Source organism: Cavia porcellus, unplaced genomic scaffold (assembly GCF_034190915.1).
Source record: "Cavia porcellus strain 051 isolate PalLab524CR breed Dunkin Hartley unplaced genomic scaffold, mCavPor4.1 scaffold_15, whole genome shotgun sequence".
Classification (NCBI taxonomy): domain Eukaryota; kingdom Metazoa; phylum Chordata; class Mammalia; order Rodentia; family Caviidae; genus Cavia; species Cavia porcellus.
The window spans coordinates 28,930,038-28,949,195 of record NW_026947498.1 but is presented as its reverse complement, the minus strand read 5'-3'; the positions used below and the strand labels follow the sequence as shown (position 1 = coordinate 28,949,195).

General features: G+C 33.7%; 1 protein-coding gene across 3 annotated transcripts in view; it reads left to right on the top strand.

The window, feature by feature from the left end:
* The window catches only part of Gbe1 (1,4-alpha-glucan branching enzyme 1), a 248,599-nt gene that overhangs the window by 178,306 nt on the left and 51,135 nt on the right, over window positions 1-19,158 (top strand). For all 3 annotated transcript variants that reach the window (XM_063224755.1, XM_063224754.1, XM_063224756.1), the window contains exon 12: window positions 2,351-2,522. In XM_063224755.1, the coding sequence (XP_063080825.1) occupies window positions 2,351-2,522 (172 nt within the window). The remainder of the gene's footprint in view (window positions 1-2,350; window positions 2,523-19,158) is intronic.

Here is a 19,158-nt window from a genome sequence, read left to right as displayed (position 1 = left end):
GTGGAATAAACAAATTGAAGACAAAATTGATAGATTTCTTTCGTAGTTCACAACCTGGTTGTAAAGCAACAAATTTGTGAAAAATATTTTTTGTACCTTAAAGTAAAGTGCCTTCAGTAATTCAGTTTTATATTACAAGTCAAGAATGTAGGAATTGATGTAGTTGCCTCACTCTTTCTAAAAGCAAGTATTACCCATAAGACAGATAAAAACCTAAAAATGTAAAAATCTCATTTACAAAATGAATAAGCACAAATATATAAATTATAGTAAAATATTTTAAAAATTGCTAATTAAAATTTAGATAAATTCATTACTTTGTTCATAAGATAAATTAAATTTTATAAGTATCACCAATTATTTTGAAGTGCCGGGGATTGAACTATGATGCTCTACCATGATGCTGGGCTCCCAGAATCTTTTCTTGAATTTAGGTCTCCCTAAATTACTAAATTGCTGACAGGATTTGAGCCTTAAATTTGAGATCCTTCTATGACAGCCTCCCAGGGTCCTGGGATTTAAAGCTGTGCTTCACTATACTAGTCTCTTCCTTTCCTGTTTTTTTTTTTTTTTTTTTTTGCTTGCTCTCTCTATCTCTCTCTCTTCCTTTCTTCCTCCCTTCCTTCCTTCCTTCCTTGCTTCCTTCTTTCTTACTTTATGGCTCTTGGTGTTGCAGTTCTGACTAGCCATAAATTTAAGATCCTGCTGGGACAAGCTCCGGAGGGATTACAAAAGGATATCATCTTTCTAGGCTTTACAGTGGTATTTTTGAGAGTGATTTAATATAAAAAAAAAATCTCATTTGTGAACATAACCAAAAGATGAGAAAAAAATTAATAGAATTAGACATTCAAAAGTTAATACAGAGAAAGTTATGGTAGCTTTTAGCTGTAATCGTGACATTCAGGAGGCTGAGGTAGAATATTGTCATGAGTTCCAGGCTAACCCTAGCCACAAGATGAGTTCAAGGCCAGCCTGGAATATGTAGCGAAGCTCTCCCTAAAAAAAATAAACAAATACCTTATGCATTCTTTATTTTTTTGACCTGTTAGTGTAGCTGTTAGTCTGTACTTATGATAATAAACTAGACAAGGACTGATAATATAAATAAATGAATCTGATAATGGCATGAAGAATTTTTAAAGATGGGAGTGGAGAGAAAGAGAAATAAAAAGCACTGAGATTTTATGTACATATACCGATTTCCCACAGTGAGTGTAAGTATTGTGTACTGCAAACACATACTAATAAAAATTTTAAAAAAAATAGAAAGTGCTAAAGTACAGAGTTTTAAATAAGTCATTTTATTTGTAAAGGGGTAGTCAGCGAAGGTGGAACAGCATGGCAAGGGCCTATAATCTCATCACTTGAGAATCTGAGGCAGGAGGATGGCAAATGCCAGTCCTGGCTGGGGAACTTGACAAAACCTTGCATCACAAAAAAACATATTGAGTATGTAGCTTAGTACTAGACTTGAATTCTCAGTACTGTAAATTTCTTTTGAAATAAAGTTAGTGGTATATTAGACTGGAATTTTTTTTCTAAAAGTAACAATAATTGTAGCATTATACTAAAATTACAGATTAATTTCTCTTCTGCTTTTCTCTATATGCCATTGTTGTGTCAGTACTGAATAATTTACATTAGTTGCCTGTTTTTAGTTGTGAATAATTCAGATTGTTAGGAGGCCTCTCAGGAAATTTCTGAACTACTTGCCTCCATTATTATTATCATTCTTCGATAAAACAGACCAAATTTAGGTTAAATAACAAATATAATGAGAAAGCAAATTTATGTTAAAAAAAAAAAAAAAAGTAGAAAACACAGGCATGGCATCACACGCCTATAATCCCAGCATTCTAGAAAGCTGACTTAGTAGGACAACAAATTCCAGCCCAGCCCGGGCAACTTAGTAATTTAAGACAACCTGTTTCAAATTAAAAATTTAAAAAAAGAGCTGAGGATATAGCTCAGTGTAAAAACATTGAGTTCAATCTGTGGTAGTCTATGTGTACACACACACACACACACACACACTCCGACACAGAGTTCTAGATGCAAATGTGTTGCCCTCTTATTTTACCAGTGCATTGTTAGCATAGAAAGTAACCATTTAAAAATAGATGAAATTATAAAGTTTTTGTGGTGCCAGGGATCAAACTCATGACCCCTCAGTTGCCAGAGGTGCTTGTGCCACTGAGCTAAATTCCTGGCCCTCAGATGAAATTATTAATAATCCACACACTTCTACTTTGTTTTCTGCTAAATATGTTGTATTATTCTGGTGGGAATCAATGTGCTTGGTTCCTCTGTGTGATGTTCATTTATCTCAGTAGCTTTTATTTTGTAGGCACTGGTTGGTGATAAGACATTGGCATTCTGGCTGATGGATGCTGAAATGTACACAAACATGAGTGTTTTAGCTCCTTTTACTCCAGTTATTGATCGTGGAATACAGCTTCATAAGATGATTCGACTCATTACTCATGCACTTGGTGGAGAAGGCTATCTCAATTTCATGGGTAAGTATGAGGTAATCACATCCTTAATCTGTTCAAAATGTTAACTAACATAAATGACAGAAATAATGTAGAATATTTTGATTTGACTTTTCTGATTTAAAACACAAAGTCTTTATTTCTTAATATACTATCATGTGTAAACTGCAAAATTACAATTAAACTACTATAGAATTATGTTACAGTAATAACATGACACAAAATCACAATCTAAAAGGTTGCATCTTATTGAATATTGCTGGCAACGATAATCTGAAATTATTATTATCCTGAATTTAATCATTCTGAGTTTTATTATTGTCACAGTATAGAAAGAACGTAAAAAAAAATGTAGTTGTCGTGTAATTACATACTAAGCAAAAAATATTGGTTGTCTGGAAGGTAATTGTACACCAGGATACTTGTGTTGTGTATATGAAAGCCAAAACTCAGGGATATTGTGATGAGCAAACATTCATTTGTAAATAGAAAAGAAGATCAATTTGAAGGTCACTAGTGTCAGATGGATGCTAAGTGGTAAAATAAAGAAATTATATAGTTTTCTTGTTCTATTTGGTGAACAACAAACATTTTAACATTTGTGTTAGGAGACTTTACCCATTTTGAGGCTAGACAAAGGCAGAAAGACAAAAATACGTACAAAGACTCTTCCAGAATAAAAACCTTAGAACTTTTTAGATTTATTCATTTCTATGTGAATGTTTTATATGAAGTCTAGGATTGGATTTTTATGATCCTTTTGTTTACTCACTGTAAACAATAAAAAAGTCCAAGAAATCATACCTTGGATATCATGTGTGCTAGCAATACCTTTTGGTATATTCCTGTCTTCTCAGAGTCATACAAATTAATTAATATTCTTTCCTGCCAGAAAATCTCCTCCCTGACCTGGGTGGTTGCACCCTGTGAGCCAGATAGAAGACCAAGTTTCTTGGGCAGATTTTTAAGCATTAAATCCATAGCTAAATTAACCTTAATTCCTTAATGCCAAATGGTCCCTCCTAAGCATTTATTCTACAGTATGACTGCCTCTGTACCCACTGGTTGTGCAATAAATTTGTTCAGCTGTATCTTCATGTGAGGTTTGAGTTTATGAGCCTATGCAAATAAGTTCATTGACATGTGAGATAAATAGACATTTTAGGAAGGTTAATGGGAGATTTAAAGTGATTTATTTGTGAAAGTATAATTTATTAAATTGTATGTGCTATGGAAAGGCTTTCCTTATATCTAGAAACTATAACAATTTTTCAAAGATTCAAAGTAAAATAGATTTCTGTATCCCCCTCCCAGTCTGTCTATAACATTAATTCTTTTGAAGGCCACTGTATCTGAAAAGTAAAAGTTGTGACTCAGTCTATTGTTTTATCCAGGAAGTTCTTTAAATGACATCAGTTTATATTTGCCAGTAGTGTCAAAAGTTGGAGATGCAGCAAAGTCTCTTTCTAGGGGATGCTCTCCATTGAAGACATGAACTCTGGCCTTTGGTGCAGAGCAGAGTCTTCAGAAAATCATCAGTGTAAAACAAAAGCTATCTTCACATGACACAGAATTAATGACCATGTGTAATTTAAAATTACGAACTTGAAAGGTCTGAAAAAGTTCATGGTGTTACCTATTCTTTGTGTCTTGCTCAATGGTTTTCTTGAGGGTAGAAGCAAATCTAGAGAACTGATAAATTTCTAGGAACTCCATAAATTTTTTGAGATATGTATATTACCACTTTAACTATATATATATATATATATATATATATATATATATATATATATGTAACTATCCATATGCATATACAGTCTCCAACATAGGGCAGGCCAAGTGTCTGTTATGTTTTGGGAGCTCTTCTCATAGAACTTTTTGCTAATGACTAAACAAATATAATTAATCCTGACACATATCTGAAAATGGATGACCATTTTTGTGCTATCAAATGCAGTTTTAAAGTAATTCTTTAGTATAAGGCTGAGATCTTTTGTACTTTATTTTTGTCTTTAAAACAAATGATTCCTAATTTTAACTCTAACACCCTTTTAGAGCCTTTAAGTTTTTTTTTTCTATCTCATTACCTAAACCTTTCTTCAATTTAAAAATCAATAATCTTCTAATCACAGTATCACTTTTGTCTATCGATGTTATTTAATGAAATTTAGTATTTCCCCATATGCTGTCACAGCTGTAAATGTCCATTTCCCAGTTTTCTGATCATATCATTGTCCTGTTAAAAGCCTCCTGTAACTGCTGTGACCTCCGGCTGAACTGTAAGCCTCTGTGGCAGCTCTCCTATGGGGGCCCCAGTGATCACTTAGCTCCAGCCAAGCAAGCTTGCTTTCAGCTTAGCGTGCTGGTTTCCTTGTTTGCTGAAATCTGTACCTTGTGTTGCCCCTCTCTTCTGCAGTCTGGAATCACCCCACTCAACATCTACTGACCTGACCAAATCTTTTGTCTTGATGCCTCATTTCCTAGGGAGACCTGTCCTACAGCTGCACACTAGGGTTGTGTTTCCTGTTACAATTTTTACGTTACTCTCCACTTACTTTATGGGATTAAAAATACCACATTTGAAAATCTCTAAAGTGTATGAGTTCCTTGATAAATTTAATACTGAATGAAAATAAGGATCAAGTGTTTCTTATTTACTATTTGGTATCTCCAAGAACTGCCATGTTACAAAGCTCTTGTGATTTTCTTAAAAGGACATCGAGGTGGAAGGCTTTTGGCATTGTAATACTTCTAACATATCTTCAGCCACCAGTTATAATTATAAGTAAAGTAATTTAGGTGGCATATAAGAAATTAATACTTTAAAAAAGCAATTTTAGAAATTCAAGATTGAGAAGTAGCTTACTGTTTGCTCATTTTCTAAGCATTTAAAATTTTTTTAGTTTTCCAGAATTTCACTTTTATTTCTCTCTTACAGAGGCATAGTGAGTTAAAAGAAACAAGGAAATAACAGCATGGTTATATAACTTCATTAAAATATATTTACATAATTTATTAAGCATTCAGATATGTGTTTTGCTTGTCAGAAATCATTAAAAACAATATAGGTTTTCTGAAAACAATATCAATTTGACTTTTTTAATGTTTCTAAATTTGAGTTTCAAAAATATCTTTCAACTCCGGTTGAAGTATAGACATATTTGCCATGCATTTTTTATTTCATTAGTACAGATTTATTTTTCTCCTATCATATAAACATAAAATATATAAGGCAGCAGAGATGGCTAAATTATTTTTATATTTTTGTATTACTGATCATAAGAGGTATGATTGAAAATAATAGAAGTGATTAATATTGGCACCATATTCTGTACTCTCTAAAAGAGTTTCATATGACTATATAAAATATTTTTTCTTAAAGCACCAAATCTTAGTGCTAAAAAAAACCTGGGCCCAAATGGTAGAGTACTGACTTACCTTGGGTAGATATTCTAAGTCCCATTTGGTCACAGCTCCAACCCCAGCAGTAAAAGAATATGTCTGGTGTTCCATCAGTAGACTATGGCAGTGGCTGGTCAGTTTCTTCTTTCTTATGATTTCCAATTTAAAAAATTAGAATAAAATGTAATCAGCTCAATATGTAGATTAGCTGCAACTGTATGCTTTACGAACACATTGAGGGAAAAGGTACAGCATGGTGGTTAAAAAAACCATGTGGTGGAATCCAGGCTTACTGCCTTTTCATCTGTGACTTCAGGAAGAAGAATCCACATTGTGTGTATTTGTTAGCAGAGTGGTAGCATAGTGCCTGCCTCATAGGATTGTTTTGAAAGTGAAGTGAGTTAGTACGTATACACAACATAGAAAAGTGTCAAGCACATAGTGCATAATTATTTTTTATTGAAATTTACCTTTACTCTTTTTAATATTATTAGCTCTTCCATTACATATATGAGTCTTGAATGCTGCTGTCTGATTCCATCTTTCTTTTAAAATCTTGTTTCATGGTACATTATTTAATATAGCAGTTCTTTTAAAATATTAAATGTACTCATTGTTTAAAACATAAGGGAAGGTATATTTTTGTAAAAAATATTTTCCAGTTTTATATAGTGATAAATTAATCCATTTTCTGCAGTTTTTGCAAGAATAAATGTTACTTCTTTTTTATTCTCAGTACTATCTATTGAATGTTGCTGCTGAAACAACCTTAACTTTTATGTGCCTTACTTTTTCATTCCTAAAAGTACTGATAGCATATTTGTGTGTGTTGAGTAGTTTGTATTTGTGTTATGTATGCATAAAGTAGCAGAACATATTTAATATATTTTTCTGGCGTATCTGAGAACAGAATTTCTAGGCACACACAGAAATGGGGGACTAGGGCAGATGGACAGAAAGGGGGAAGGTAGAGTCACTCTTAAGGCAAGTTCAATTTAACGCATTAACTAATTTGAGACATGGATCAAATTAAACTATAAATTTAGTTTATTCGTTACACATTTTACAGTGTTAATACAATTTATAAAATTTCTCATTTTCGAGATATTTGTATGTGTCTATTGTGTATCAGGTATTGATAACTGTTATATTCAAACCTGAATAACAGTTCATGTCTTTAGGGTTTAAAAACTCATGAGAAAATATAGACCGATCTCGTATCAGTATCTTTATACTAGTATGTGTATGCACTAGATGCAATGACAAAAGAAGAGAATGTCATTTAATATGTAAGGAACTGGGACTGCAGGTTATGGGTAGAATTTATAAGCTACTTTACCTGGATCCATTTGGAATAAAAAGGGTCAAGAAAGCCATGCAGTGAGATCAACAAAAATCAGAGTTGTTGAAGCAATGGAATGGTAATATGATAAAATCACTCGGGAATATTAAGCTTCAAATAGATGAAAACAGAAACTCAATCTAAAATTATTATTTTAGAGCTAATTTGCTTACTAGCAAGCTTTATTTTGTTCACTTTTTGTGATACTGGGGATTGAATCTGAGGCAGGGCCTTCACACTGAACTACTTTCCTAGGCGTGTTGTTTGTCTGTTTGTTTGATATTTTTTGGTTTGGGGGTTTTTGGTTTTTCTGAAACATGATCTCTTTAAATCATTAAATTGCCCCAGGCTGGGCTCAGAGTTGTAACACTCCTGCCTCAGCCTTGTGGAGTAGTGGAACTACAGCCCTTCACCACCACTTCTGTCAGTTTATTGGCAAGTTCATGAAAAAACTATGATTTTTTTCAATTACTTTATTGTGACTCTTTGGTAAGAAAGACCTGGTATTGATGAATGTGTGGCTTTATATATATTTTTTTTCTCTTTATAACTGAAAGGACAGGGTTTAGAAAAATAAAACATATGAATGTTCATTATAATCATTAGATAAATATGTTTGGTGGTTAAAATCAGTATCAATTAAAAAAAAACTTGCTCACAAATGGAATGACCTCAGTGAACATATGTTAAATATTTTCCTTTTTTATGTTAAATATTTTCAGGTGAAGAAAAAAACATTTAAGAGGAGAGAAAGATTAAAAATAAGGATATGTATTAGCTAAGCATAAGGGTCCACATGTATAATCCTACCTACTCAGGAGGCTGAGCAGGAGAATTCAAACTTGAGGTCAATCTGAGTAAAAGCAAGATCTTGTCTAACAATAACAACAAAAATTTTAAACATTGCCCTGCTTTCTAGAGAGTGTCACATTACTATGGAATGACAGCCTTTCTTAATCCAAACAGTTGCGTGGTCTTATCATGTGAGTGCTCAGAGATTGATATGAAGTATAAAGAATTGTGAGTAGGTCAATAAGTTGTCTGCTCTGTGTGCAGTGCACATACTTTGGGGAAAAAGCCACTAATAGCAATGCTGCACTACTAAGTCTGTGTAATACAAAATCATATAGCATTTACATGCTTTTATATTAAAGACTCTTGAATTCTAAAAAGAGAAGAAACCAAATGTTTAATTTTTAAAAATATAACCATATATAGACATTATAATTGTTGAAGTTCAAATTAAAATACTAGTATGAGGCATGTGTCTTACTCATCTGCAATAGGTAAAGAAGGTAGAATGTAATTTTTAGAAGCAGCCAGCTAAACACAGGGATTATTCATAAATTTAAAAAATGAAATAAAAGCAGTATTTAATGTGAATTTTATTAAAATGATGAAAATATCTTTGTTTTGTTCTTATTTTTATGAAACAACATCTGGCTTAGCAAGTACTAAGGAGATAGCTACCGTGGACAACTGTAATGCCAAATATTTTCTTTATTTAAAGAAATCAAGTCTTATCTAATCTTTAAGAAACATTTAAAAATGAATTCTTTGTTTTTCTTGTACAAAGTACAGTCTTTTTGTCAGTAGCGTACTGCCAGCTTTGTTTCAAAGGAAATCGATTTGTTTCTCCCCTGATTTGACTTTATCTTTAGTTTCTTTATATATAAGTAGAGATCCAAGCACAGAGTAACCTGAATCACTTCCACTTCTGTCATGTTCATGTTTTACTTATTAAGAAGACCTTTGAATAAAGTAGAAATTATTCTTGGAACAGAAGCTTTGCTTTCTCGCTTGCCATTTTCTTCTTCCTTTGGGATGATAGCATTATAGAACAGCTCTTTTTAAATGAGTGTACCTTCATTTGATTTGAAATTTTAATGCTGCATATAATTCTCCTGGTGCATTTCAAAACATAAATGCTTCAAATTTCTCATTAAAAAACCCAAAGTAGCAAAGTTAAATCAACAAATAATCAAAATTTAATTACTATAATGTATAATCCAGTAATCAGGAAAATTGAAAATTTATACTGTCATCATAAAAGTTACATATTCCCTACGACAATAGATGGTAAACATATATAAATATTATATATATATATATATGTGTGTGTGTGTGTGTATGTATTTCAGTTTAAAACTATAATGGCTATAATTTTGAAACCAAAGTAAAATTTAAATCTAAAATGACTTATATTCAAATTAGTTTAAAATGTTTCTGTTTGCTTGGTACTATTGCCAGTAGTAATTATATTTAAAAGAGTAAATGAATTTGTTTCCATGTATATTTTGGAAATACAAGAAAATATTTTTTCTTGTAATTATAAATGTTGCATAAAAACTGGTGTAACTGGTGCATGGAACTCATATATTAGGTATAGTTATTTCCTAATAACTATCTTATTCAGTTACTTGAGTATTCCTTTTAAGGATTCAACAAATGCTTTACAGTTTGCATGCAGATCTTTGTGTGGGAAGTAGCTACAATGTTTGTGGCATTAAAATATATGCCTTCCATATAGTACCAATCTGTGAGACTGTTCTCTTCATTTGCATATATGCATATATATATATACACCTTTCAATATTGTGCACACATATTCATATACTCATATACCTACGTACACACAGGCACACACACACACGCAATCTTTAATATGTTTCTACATTTCCTCAGATCAGTCTTTTAAGAAAAATCTATAAAGAATAAAGCATTTGGGAACTTTTGCTGAAAGGTTCAAATAGCTACTCAAATCGTTATTCAGTACATACACCTTTTATGCCAGAAATGGTTTCAGTGTTGCACTAAATGCTTAAAATGCTGCCATGGACAGGACAGATCAAGTGCCTGCTCCCAGAGAACATATCCTCTATTAGAGGTAGCAAATGTAAACTGGTAATAAGTTTTTTAAAATCTACAGATAACTGACAAATGAAGTCAAAACATTCTTACACAAAAAAAATTGTAAGATGGATTCTTAAAACTTTGAAACTGCTCGGTAAGCATACAGAAAAGAAATTTCTAAAGACAGTACACAGAATGTTCAATAATCCTGAGGAGAACCTCAGAACATACAATGAAATGGAAGGAAAATGGTGTGATCATAATGTAGTGCAAAAGAAGATGAGGAGACATGAGTGGTTGGTAGGAGAGGTAGTTGTGACACCATAAAGGACGTGACAGGCGTTGGTACAGAGGTAGACATCGCATTTGCAAGTTCAGGTAGGCTTAATGAGAAAAATTGGAAGGTCCTATACTGTGTTTACCAAAGATAACTCTTGTTGCTTTTTAAGAATTGAGTGGGACCAGAAAGCAAACAGAACACTAGTGAGGAAGTTGTAAAAGTGGTCCAGAAGAGCTGTGCTGAGGGCGGGGGAGAAGGAAAGAGGCAAAGTGGAAAGGCAGGATTTTGGAGATAGAATAAATCAGGAAGTCTTGATAATAGGAATTTATTCATGACAAAGAGTAATCCAAGAATGATTTCAAGATTTTTGGCTTAGCAACCAATGTTTGGCATTACCACTTTATGATATAAAAAAATAATATTGGAGAATTAGGATAGGAATGAAAATGAGGAGTCTGATTTTAGACATATCACCTTTATGTTTTAAATATCAAATAAAATGCAAGCAGTTGAACTCAGTAAATGTAAAAGCTTGAGAAGTAAGATTTTGAAGACTTGAAAAAAATGGGTGTTCATAGCACCATGATACTTACAAATCTGCTGCTGGACTGTATTCCAAGAAGAACAAAAAGGCTCAAGCCTCAAGGCTGCCAACACTAATATCCAAAGAGAAATCAGTAAAATAGATGGAAAGGAGCCATAGGGAAAAAGGATGTAACAGCACGAAAACAAAAGGCACAGCATGGCAAAAGGAGTAAATGCTAAGTTAAATAAAGAGGTGAACACACCAGATTTACATTAGAGGATAATGAACATAGAAGCCAACTGCACCAGGCATAAAAGTGAACACCGGGGAAAACTTTTGTAAACAGCTCCTTTGTGTTGCCTAAAAAACTGACCACATAATAAAAAGGTAGCAGTTGGAATGGGATGTGGTTCAAGAGAGGCTTATTTCCTTATGAAATACAAGTACATGTATACATTCAGCTAGAATTATTCAAAGGGAATGGCTCAGTGCTGACAGCAAGATCAATATAAAGAGAAAAGGGATGATCAATAAAGCCACTGTAGTTTCATAGTGCAAATGGAAAGATTGATACGTACATGAAGAGGCACTCCTCCTCAGAACGGAAGGAAGTGGATCCAGGTACAGTTAGGTGTAAGTGGAGTTTTGTGAAAGTGAAAGTCTTTAATGACTCAAACAGGCCATCAGGAGGAAGAGAGGAAGGCGTCTGAGAAAAGAGGAGGTATGAAATAGATACAAATCAGGACTAGAAATATGGGAAAGCCAAACTAAGAGTCTAGGTAGTGCTGCATGCTGACCTGATGACTGAAGCAAGTGCTTGGTTGTGTTCCATTTTCTATACAAGCTGAAGGGTGATTAGGGTTTTGTCAGGCATCTATCGAAAACAAAAACATAAACAAAGGGACTGGGGATTTAGCTCAGCAGCATTAGTGTCTGCCTGGCAAGCTCAAGGTCTTGAGTGTGATTCCCAGTTCCAAAAACAAACAACAACAACAACAAAAGAGTTTTGAAAAAGTGACAATTAATTGGTATAATGGAGAAATGCTAAATTGCTGACAAATGAAGGGAAGAGAGGAGAAAAAGGGAGGAGGAGGATGGAGAGGGAAAAGGAGAGGCAAAGAGAAGGAAGGGAAAGGAAAGGGAAAGGAAGAGAAATGAAGAGAAGAGGAGGAAACAGATTGCAGTATATGTTAGTCTCTGCTGTTGATGCACGGCCATGAGATTGGATTTGGATTTTAGTTAACAAAAACAGCAAAGTGAAATGGGATTGCTCCTAGAGGTCATTGAGACGTTCACTAAAATGTGTCTATCAGTACATAAAACTCAAGTCAGAAGCCTTTTCTGCTTTTTTTACATTGATGGAATATAAAAGCTTTGCATTTAACTATATGTATAAATAAGTTTACTGAAACCAGGTTGATAAGGAACAATGTATTTTTGGTTAATAATGTGGGTCATGTGACATATAGACGTATGTTTCTCCTGCTTTCTTGTTTAGGAATTCCATTATCATGATGTTATTCTGGTTCCTATAATGAATGAGTGATACCTGTGGAGAAAGAGGCGCAATTACAGACTGGCAATTTTCTTTCTCAGCAGTATTATGAAATTTCCATTACTAAATTTGAAGGATTTTCTCAATATGATTATATTGTATTTTGACATTTGAAAATTCCGTGGGACATTCTTTAATGAGTGTCTTACATTCTCTCTAAAGCCACAGGGAAAGTTAGATGAATTTTGTCCTAAGTGTCAGTCTGCATTTATTGATAGCTGTGTTGACTTTAGCATAAAATGTGTGATCTTACTTCAAATCTTCCATCTGTGATTGTTTAGTGTCAAATGTAAACTCTTCCTTTTTCTGATAGATGGGAATACAATAAAAATTTAAATGTCTTCCTGCTAAGAGCTGGAATTGAAGCAGTTATAGAAAGACAAAATATACTCCCCTGAGCAGTAGGAGTGCTAATTTTTGGCATTTTCACTTAGCTTGTTGAGGCAAGTTTACTGAATGTAACATGACTCATAGAAGTCTAAAAATCTGAGCTGTGAAAAACTGCAAAATTCTCAGTATGAGCAGTTATAAATGACTTGATGCTCCGTTAAAATGCTCAGAGACACAAGTAACATACTCTGGATTTTAGAGACTGCAGATAGGGCGCCTGATTTGATTCATGGCACACACTGTCACTTAATAAGAACCTACCATGATTATGACATTGTCCTGCCATTTGAGCCAGATTCACTAAGTGTGGGGCTCTGGCATTAGAATTTTTAAAAATTACATCATGTGACTTTCATAAATTGAAATAAAATGTAGCTACCCACTGACAAGGGAAGTACAAAAGGTAAGGCCAGTGACGGAGCCAGAGTATGCTGGAATCATTGGAGGCAGCTTATAAATTTCTTTGCTCTTCCTCCTCAGGACATTTCAATGTCCCATTGAGAACCCGGAAAGGTTCTCTACCAGCTTAGCTTTCATGAACAAGATTTTTGTCTCCAAATGTTTGTTGATGATCATAACCTAAGAATGGGTGACTCTAGAGAAGCTTCATCGTAATCTCTTAAAGAATGTTTTAATGTAATTTAATTACATTTTCTCCATCTACTCACTTGACAGAAACTTGATCTGTTAAATTCTGTACAGATATGAAAATTTTATACTAATAATCACCATGTTGAGAGAAAAAAGATGCAAGTTCTACTTCTTTTTTGTTCCTTACCTCTTAGCCTTTTACCTCAGTAAGAGGAACTTGTCTCTGATTTATTATACAGAAACCTACTCAGAAGACTAGAGATTTACTGTTATTGAATCAATAGTTTATTTTCATTAAAGAGAATTGTTGGACAAAAAAAAATGTTTTACTATGCAGGACAGTTTTATTCCTCTTGTGTTTATTTTAGACACCTATTGTGTAGGGCATTTGTCTCCCTCCTTAAGGAATAATATAATCTTATCACCATTTGGAAGAGAGATTGCCAAACACAGGAGTCTCATGCAACTGCTTTTCTTTTCATCTCCACCTCTCACTGTAAGATCATCAGATATAGAATTACAAGTTGGTGGTTTCACAGATTTTCAATCTTAATAATAATAAAAGAAAATAACTTTAGATCTTAGAGTAATTCCAAAGGAAAAAAACACATTTGCTTATAAAATTACTGTATATTTTCCTCTCTTTGAGTTGTGCATGTGATGCTTTTACCCTGAGGAGGAGAGTGAAACTTCATCCCATTTTATTATGGATTCCACACACACACACACACACACACACACACACACACACACACACACACACACACTTCCTCTTGCTTCTAAAGAGAATTTTAGTTCAAATGCTGAATGCCTGGTCTTGTCAGTATTAGTTAAGCAAACTGTAAATTTGTATAGGAAAAAATGTGGTTGAGTACATGTTGCTGGAGCTATTGAACTCTATGCTGTCATCTCTTAGAATGTGGTGATCAGTGTTCAAAACACAAATATTACACTCTGGGACCCTTTTTCTTGAACAATTTACCAACTTGAGACTAAGGCATTAGAGCATGAATTTTTAGATCTTTTTGTTTTATCTTAGTCTATACCTCTGTACTCCAAAACGGGCAGAGGAAGAGAGGAAGAGGACAAAGCCAATAAAAATGAGCTATGTATACTCCTCAAGACTAGAGAGATATTCTTTTAATTCTTTGGAAAATGCAGTAACTTTTCTTTTCCTTTCTAAGAGAAACATTGGTTTCTTCTTAAGAACAGATTTCCCTAAAGTATATGAAGGGATGCAGATTTTGTCAATCTCAACTTGACAATATTTTAACATATTTCTCTAAAAATAGCTATAATTTTCTGAACATTTACCTTGTGTAAGAAACTATGGTAAGTACTTCACATGTAAGATTTCACTGGAAACTGCAATGTCCCTGAGATTCAGGTTTGATTACATTCATTTCACATGTAAGAAAATGAAATGTTGTGTCTTTAAGATTTATATGAGGACGAGTTAGAACCCAACTCTCTCCAAAGCATAGGTACTATTTCCCACTTAGCTGTTAGGGTTTGTGTCCGGATATCCCCTCACGCAGTCATGAGGGCAGGCTTCTGGAGTTTGTGATTGATTCATGGTCCAGTGGGAGGGCTATGGGGTGTGAGTGCTACACCCCTCCTAGGGTGGGGAGCCTATCTACAGTGTAAAGGACAGAAACAGTCTTCTCTTGTACACCCCTCCCTTTTTGCTCTTGTTGCTGGTTGTCTTCCACTGCCATGAACTGTTGTCCTCTGCCTTGCCACCCTGCCTTAGAGCCAGCTTACTATGAACTGAAACCTTGACAAATTGAGCTAAATAAACCTTCCTTTGTTAATTTTGGGTGTCAGATATTTTGTCTCAGTAGTGACAATGAAACAACCAATGCATAGGCCAATAATACTTTATCTGCCATCTATGCTGAGGTTGGCAGTGATGTTGGTGTCCAGCTGCAGGCATCTGTTTGATTAACTCTCCTGTTACAGGGACCAAATACCTGGCACTCTCAGCTTTGAGGAGTAAATTACTTATTTGGCTCACAAGACCAAGAGATTCCATCTGTAGTCTACTAGTCAAGGCAGCAATAGCAAGCAGGAAGCGTTAGCACAGGAATGCTGTTTAGTTCATGGCGGCTTGGACACATAATAGAGGAGCTGCCCCAGAGAGGAGGAAAAGGACCAAATATAGTGCCCAAAGTCATGCCTCTGTGACCACTCAGATCTACAAAAAAAGTACGTTTTAATGTCACAGTATCCATCAGATATGAAATGTCTGCAGAACATGGCAGATCATATTTCATATTGTATAGTGATCTCTGAAAGAATTAAGAGAAAGGAAGTGATTTCCAAACTTTCAGAAATTTAGAAATTTCTTATTAGCCTTCCTTATTAACTTGATAGAGTCATTCCTTCATCGTAGACTGATGCTGTCCCTACAATGGAGTCAGGTTGAGCCTGGGAACTTGGTAACAAAACTTAAAACTTATCCCATAGTCCATAGGACACTTCTGTCCATTGAGGAGACAGAATATCTAATTAAGATAGATGTAGGTGTGATTATTGATAACTGTCACCATGGAGATCTGCATAGAGCACTGCATACAGTAAAATCTGCATAGAGCACAGCAGGGAAGCACAATGATTGATCTGCTGGGGCAAGAAGATGGTGGGGCAGCAAGGAAGACTTCCTATAAAGGGAGAGATTGAGTATGAAGTAGCCCTTTCCCCTCCTTCTGGTCGTCTGAAATACCCGCTGTGGGACAGTAACTATGCAAAGCTAAGAAAGAAAGTGGAGTGATTGCGGGCACATTTAGAAATGAATGATGATGCAGGATGGAGGCCTCACATGGAAGCAGAGGCCACTTCATAGAGAGCTTTGGAGGTTTTACAAAAGACACATACGCTCAGTTCCACAGTGTAGATGTGCTCCTTGATCAGAGACTTAAAAGATGGATTTGAAAGGGCAGTAACCCCAAACTGAACATAGCATAGTCCTTTGTCACCAAATTCTTTTCATTTGGTTTAAATTATAGGTCTAAATTCTTTTCACACTATTCACATTAGTCAGTTTATTGAAAAGCTTCCCTAGATGAATTCAAAATCACTTTACTTGTAAAAGATTATGTTTTTGAATGTTATGTAAAATAAAAATTCTTTGTTTTCTAAAACCACATAAATAGTTGAATATTTCTAATTGGTTACTCAAATGGGAGAGTTGATTGATTTTACATTGTTTTAGAAGATAGGAGTATCATATTGTTTTATATAAATTATGTCTGATTATAATTTATATGTTATATTTTGCTTGTCTATATATTAAATGTCACTTGAGTCAATGTGGATGAGTTGCTACTGTGAATGTACAAAGATTGTCAAAGAGGTTCATTAAACCTTTTATTTCATAATTTTAAAACAACCCAGGTGCTCAACTTTACAGGTACTTGCCTTGGATAATTTAATTGTACAGTGTGAGTTTTAGGGTAGCCCAGATAAAACTCATATTGTCTAATAACTGCCATTTGAAAAATTTGTCTTTAATTTGAAGTGGAAAGTTAATGTTATTTAAAGGAATTCTGTAATATAACAAAAATTACCACTTGATTTATCTTTTATAAAAATATTTAAGTTGCTTAAAGTAAATTCATAGAAGCATAAATTAAAAATAAAAATACTATAACTTTTAAAGTATAAACAGTGCTATAATATCTACAATATATTATCTGTCCTTCAAAAAATATATTTAGAAAATCCTACTGATGACTAAAATGCTTTTACTGGTAACCCTGAAATTGTAATTCCACTGTAGGTTTTCATAAAGAAATGTTATGACTTGTGAAAAACAGTTTTTCAAGCTTATTTGCACACTGTTGTCTAACAGACTTTCATAACTTAAGAAAACCAAATGTTATAGGTATTTGAGTTTTACCAAAATATACAAAACCAGTCATTCAGAGGTTTCATATTGAGGTAGACTAATGACTGTGTGGAGAAGAAAAGATAATAAAATTAAGTCTCAAACTCTACATAATATGCAACTTCAATAACATAGCCACTTATCTACTAAGAGTCATCGTTTAAAATGTTATGATATATTTGATAAGAAACTTTAAATGGCAGGCAAATAACTTGCTAGGAAATTGTTATATTGAATTATTTTTATAATCTGTGTTTCTAACACAGTAGTCAGCCTTAAAAGTAGTTTCCCAAAACAGTAAGACGTACAGATATCTTGGTTTATTCCAGGAATCACAGATAGATAGGTAGATAGATAGATAGACAGATAGATAAAAGCTATGTATATATTATATATATATATATATTTATAATTTAATAAGAAATACCACAGGTATTCTATTCACTTCACATTTGCATTTGCTTTAGTTTTATTGTTATATAGAAATCTGTGTGTTTTCATTTTTATTAGCATGTTTGGATTACATAACGATTATATTCCTTGTCGGGAGTTGGTGCAAGCACAAACTCATTTTAATTCTTTTTTCTTCCCCTGTCCCTCTTCTCCTTCCCCTTCACTCCATCACTTAATCCCCTTCCCATTTGAAAAAGATGTCTTCTACTTCGTATAATCTATCTTTTATTTTGTTCTTTATTTGTATTTGTATTTGTCATATAAGAGAATTATTTAAGCCTATGTGTGATTTATTTCACTTAACATTATGGTTTCAAAGTATACCAATTTTCCCAAAAGTTACTCATTTACCCTCCTTTTGAGATTTCATCTTACTCCAGAAAGAATGGCTATCATCAAGTAATCAATTAAAAATATTTTCTAAAGATCATCCTATTTTATGCCTAAATATAAACTTGAAAATAATGCTATGACACTCAATTTTTATTATGAAATGCTGTAGAAAATAAACATTCATTGCCATGGTTTATTTTGAAAAGCCAGTGTATTGACCTTTTGAAAGGCTTTTTATCATGGGAAGAGTCCTCTAATGCTATGTGAACTAATAGAATGCTCTTTCATGTTTCCTCTTTTCTCTCCCTTTCTTTTCCTTTCTTTCTCTGCATCTCCTAATTAGGAAATTTGTGTACATAATGTATATGGACTTTGCTCTTAAAAATGCCAAACTAATTGTCTAAATAAAAATAGCCACACAAGTTCATTATTTATAATACAGGAAATCTATTGTTATGGCTGTTAGCCAATCTCAGTATCATTTTACCAGTCTTTTCTTATAGCCGTTAAAGAAAATTGAGTAGTAAGCTCCTTTTGTATTCTCTCTGAGTAAATAAAAACAAATAGTTGCATGACTGCTTGATGCAATGTGTCCTTCCTGCATTTACAGCAGAATCTGTGCACCCAATTTCAGGATAATAACTTTCCTTGAAGTTTTATAAATGTGTTTTATGTATATAACCCACATTTGTAGGTGGAAATTGTTGGGGGAGAGAAAAATTCTTATATATTACAATGGTTTGTTGCTCTACAAAGCACCCTTGCATAAAACCAGATATTTTTCAGCTTGGAAGCATTTTGGTAAAAATATCTGGAAAGGCTACTGGACAGTATGTGAGAGAGGGAGGTAAGAGGGGTAAATTACAAATAAAAGAGAGAGAAATGCTGCAGTGTTCACATTGTCCATTCTGACCTTCTGCTCAAGAGCTGCCTACAAAATAATGCCCCAAGAATAATTGTTTAGTTTTCTAATTTTATGTTTAGATTCTATATTTAAGTCAGGGAATAAGATTTTTGTTCTGGCCTAGCTATTCCCATGTACTTAA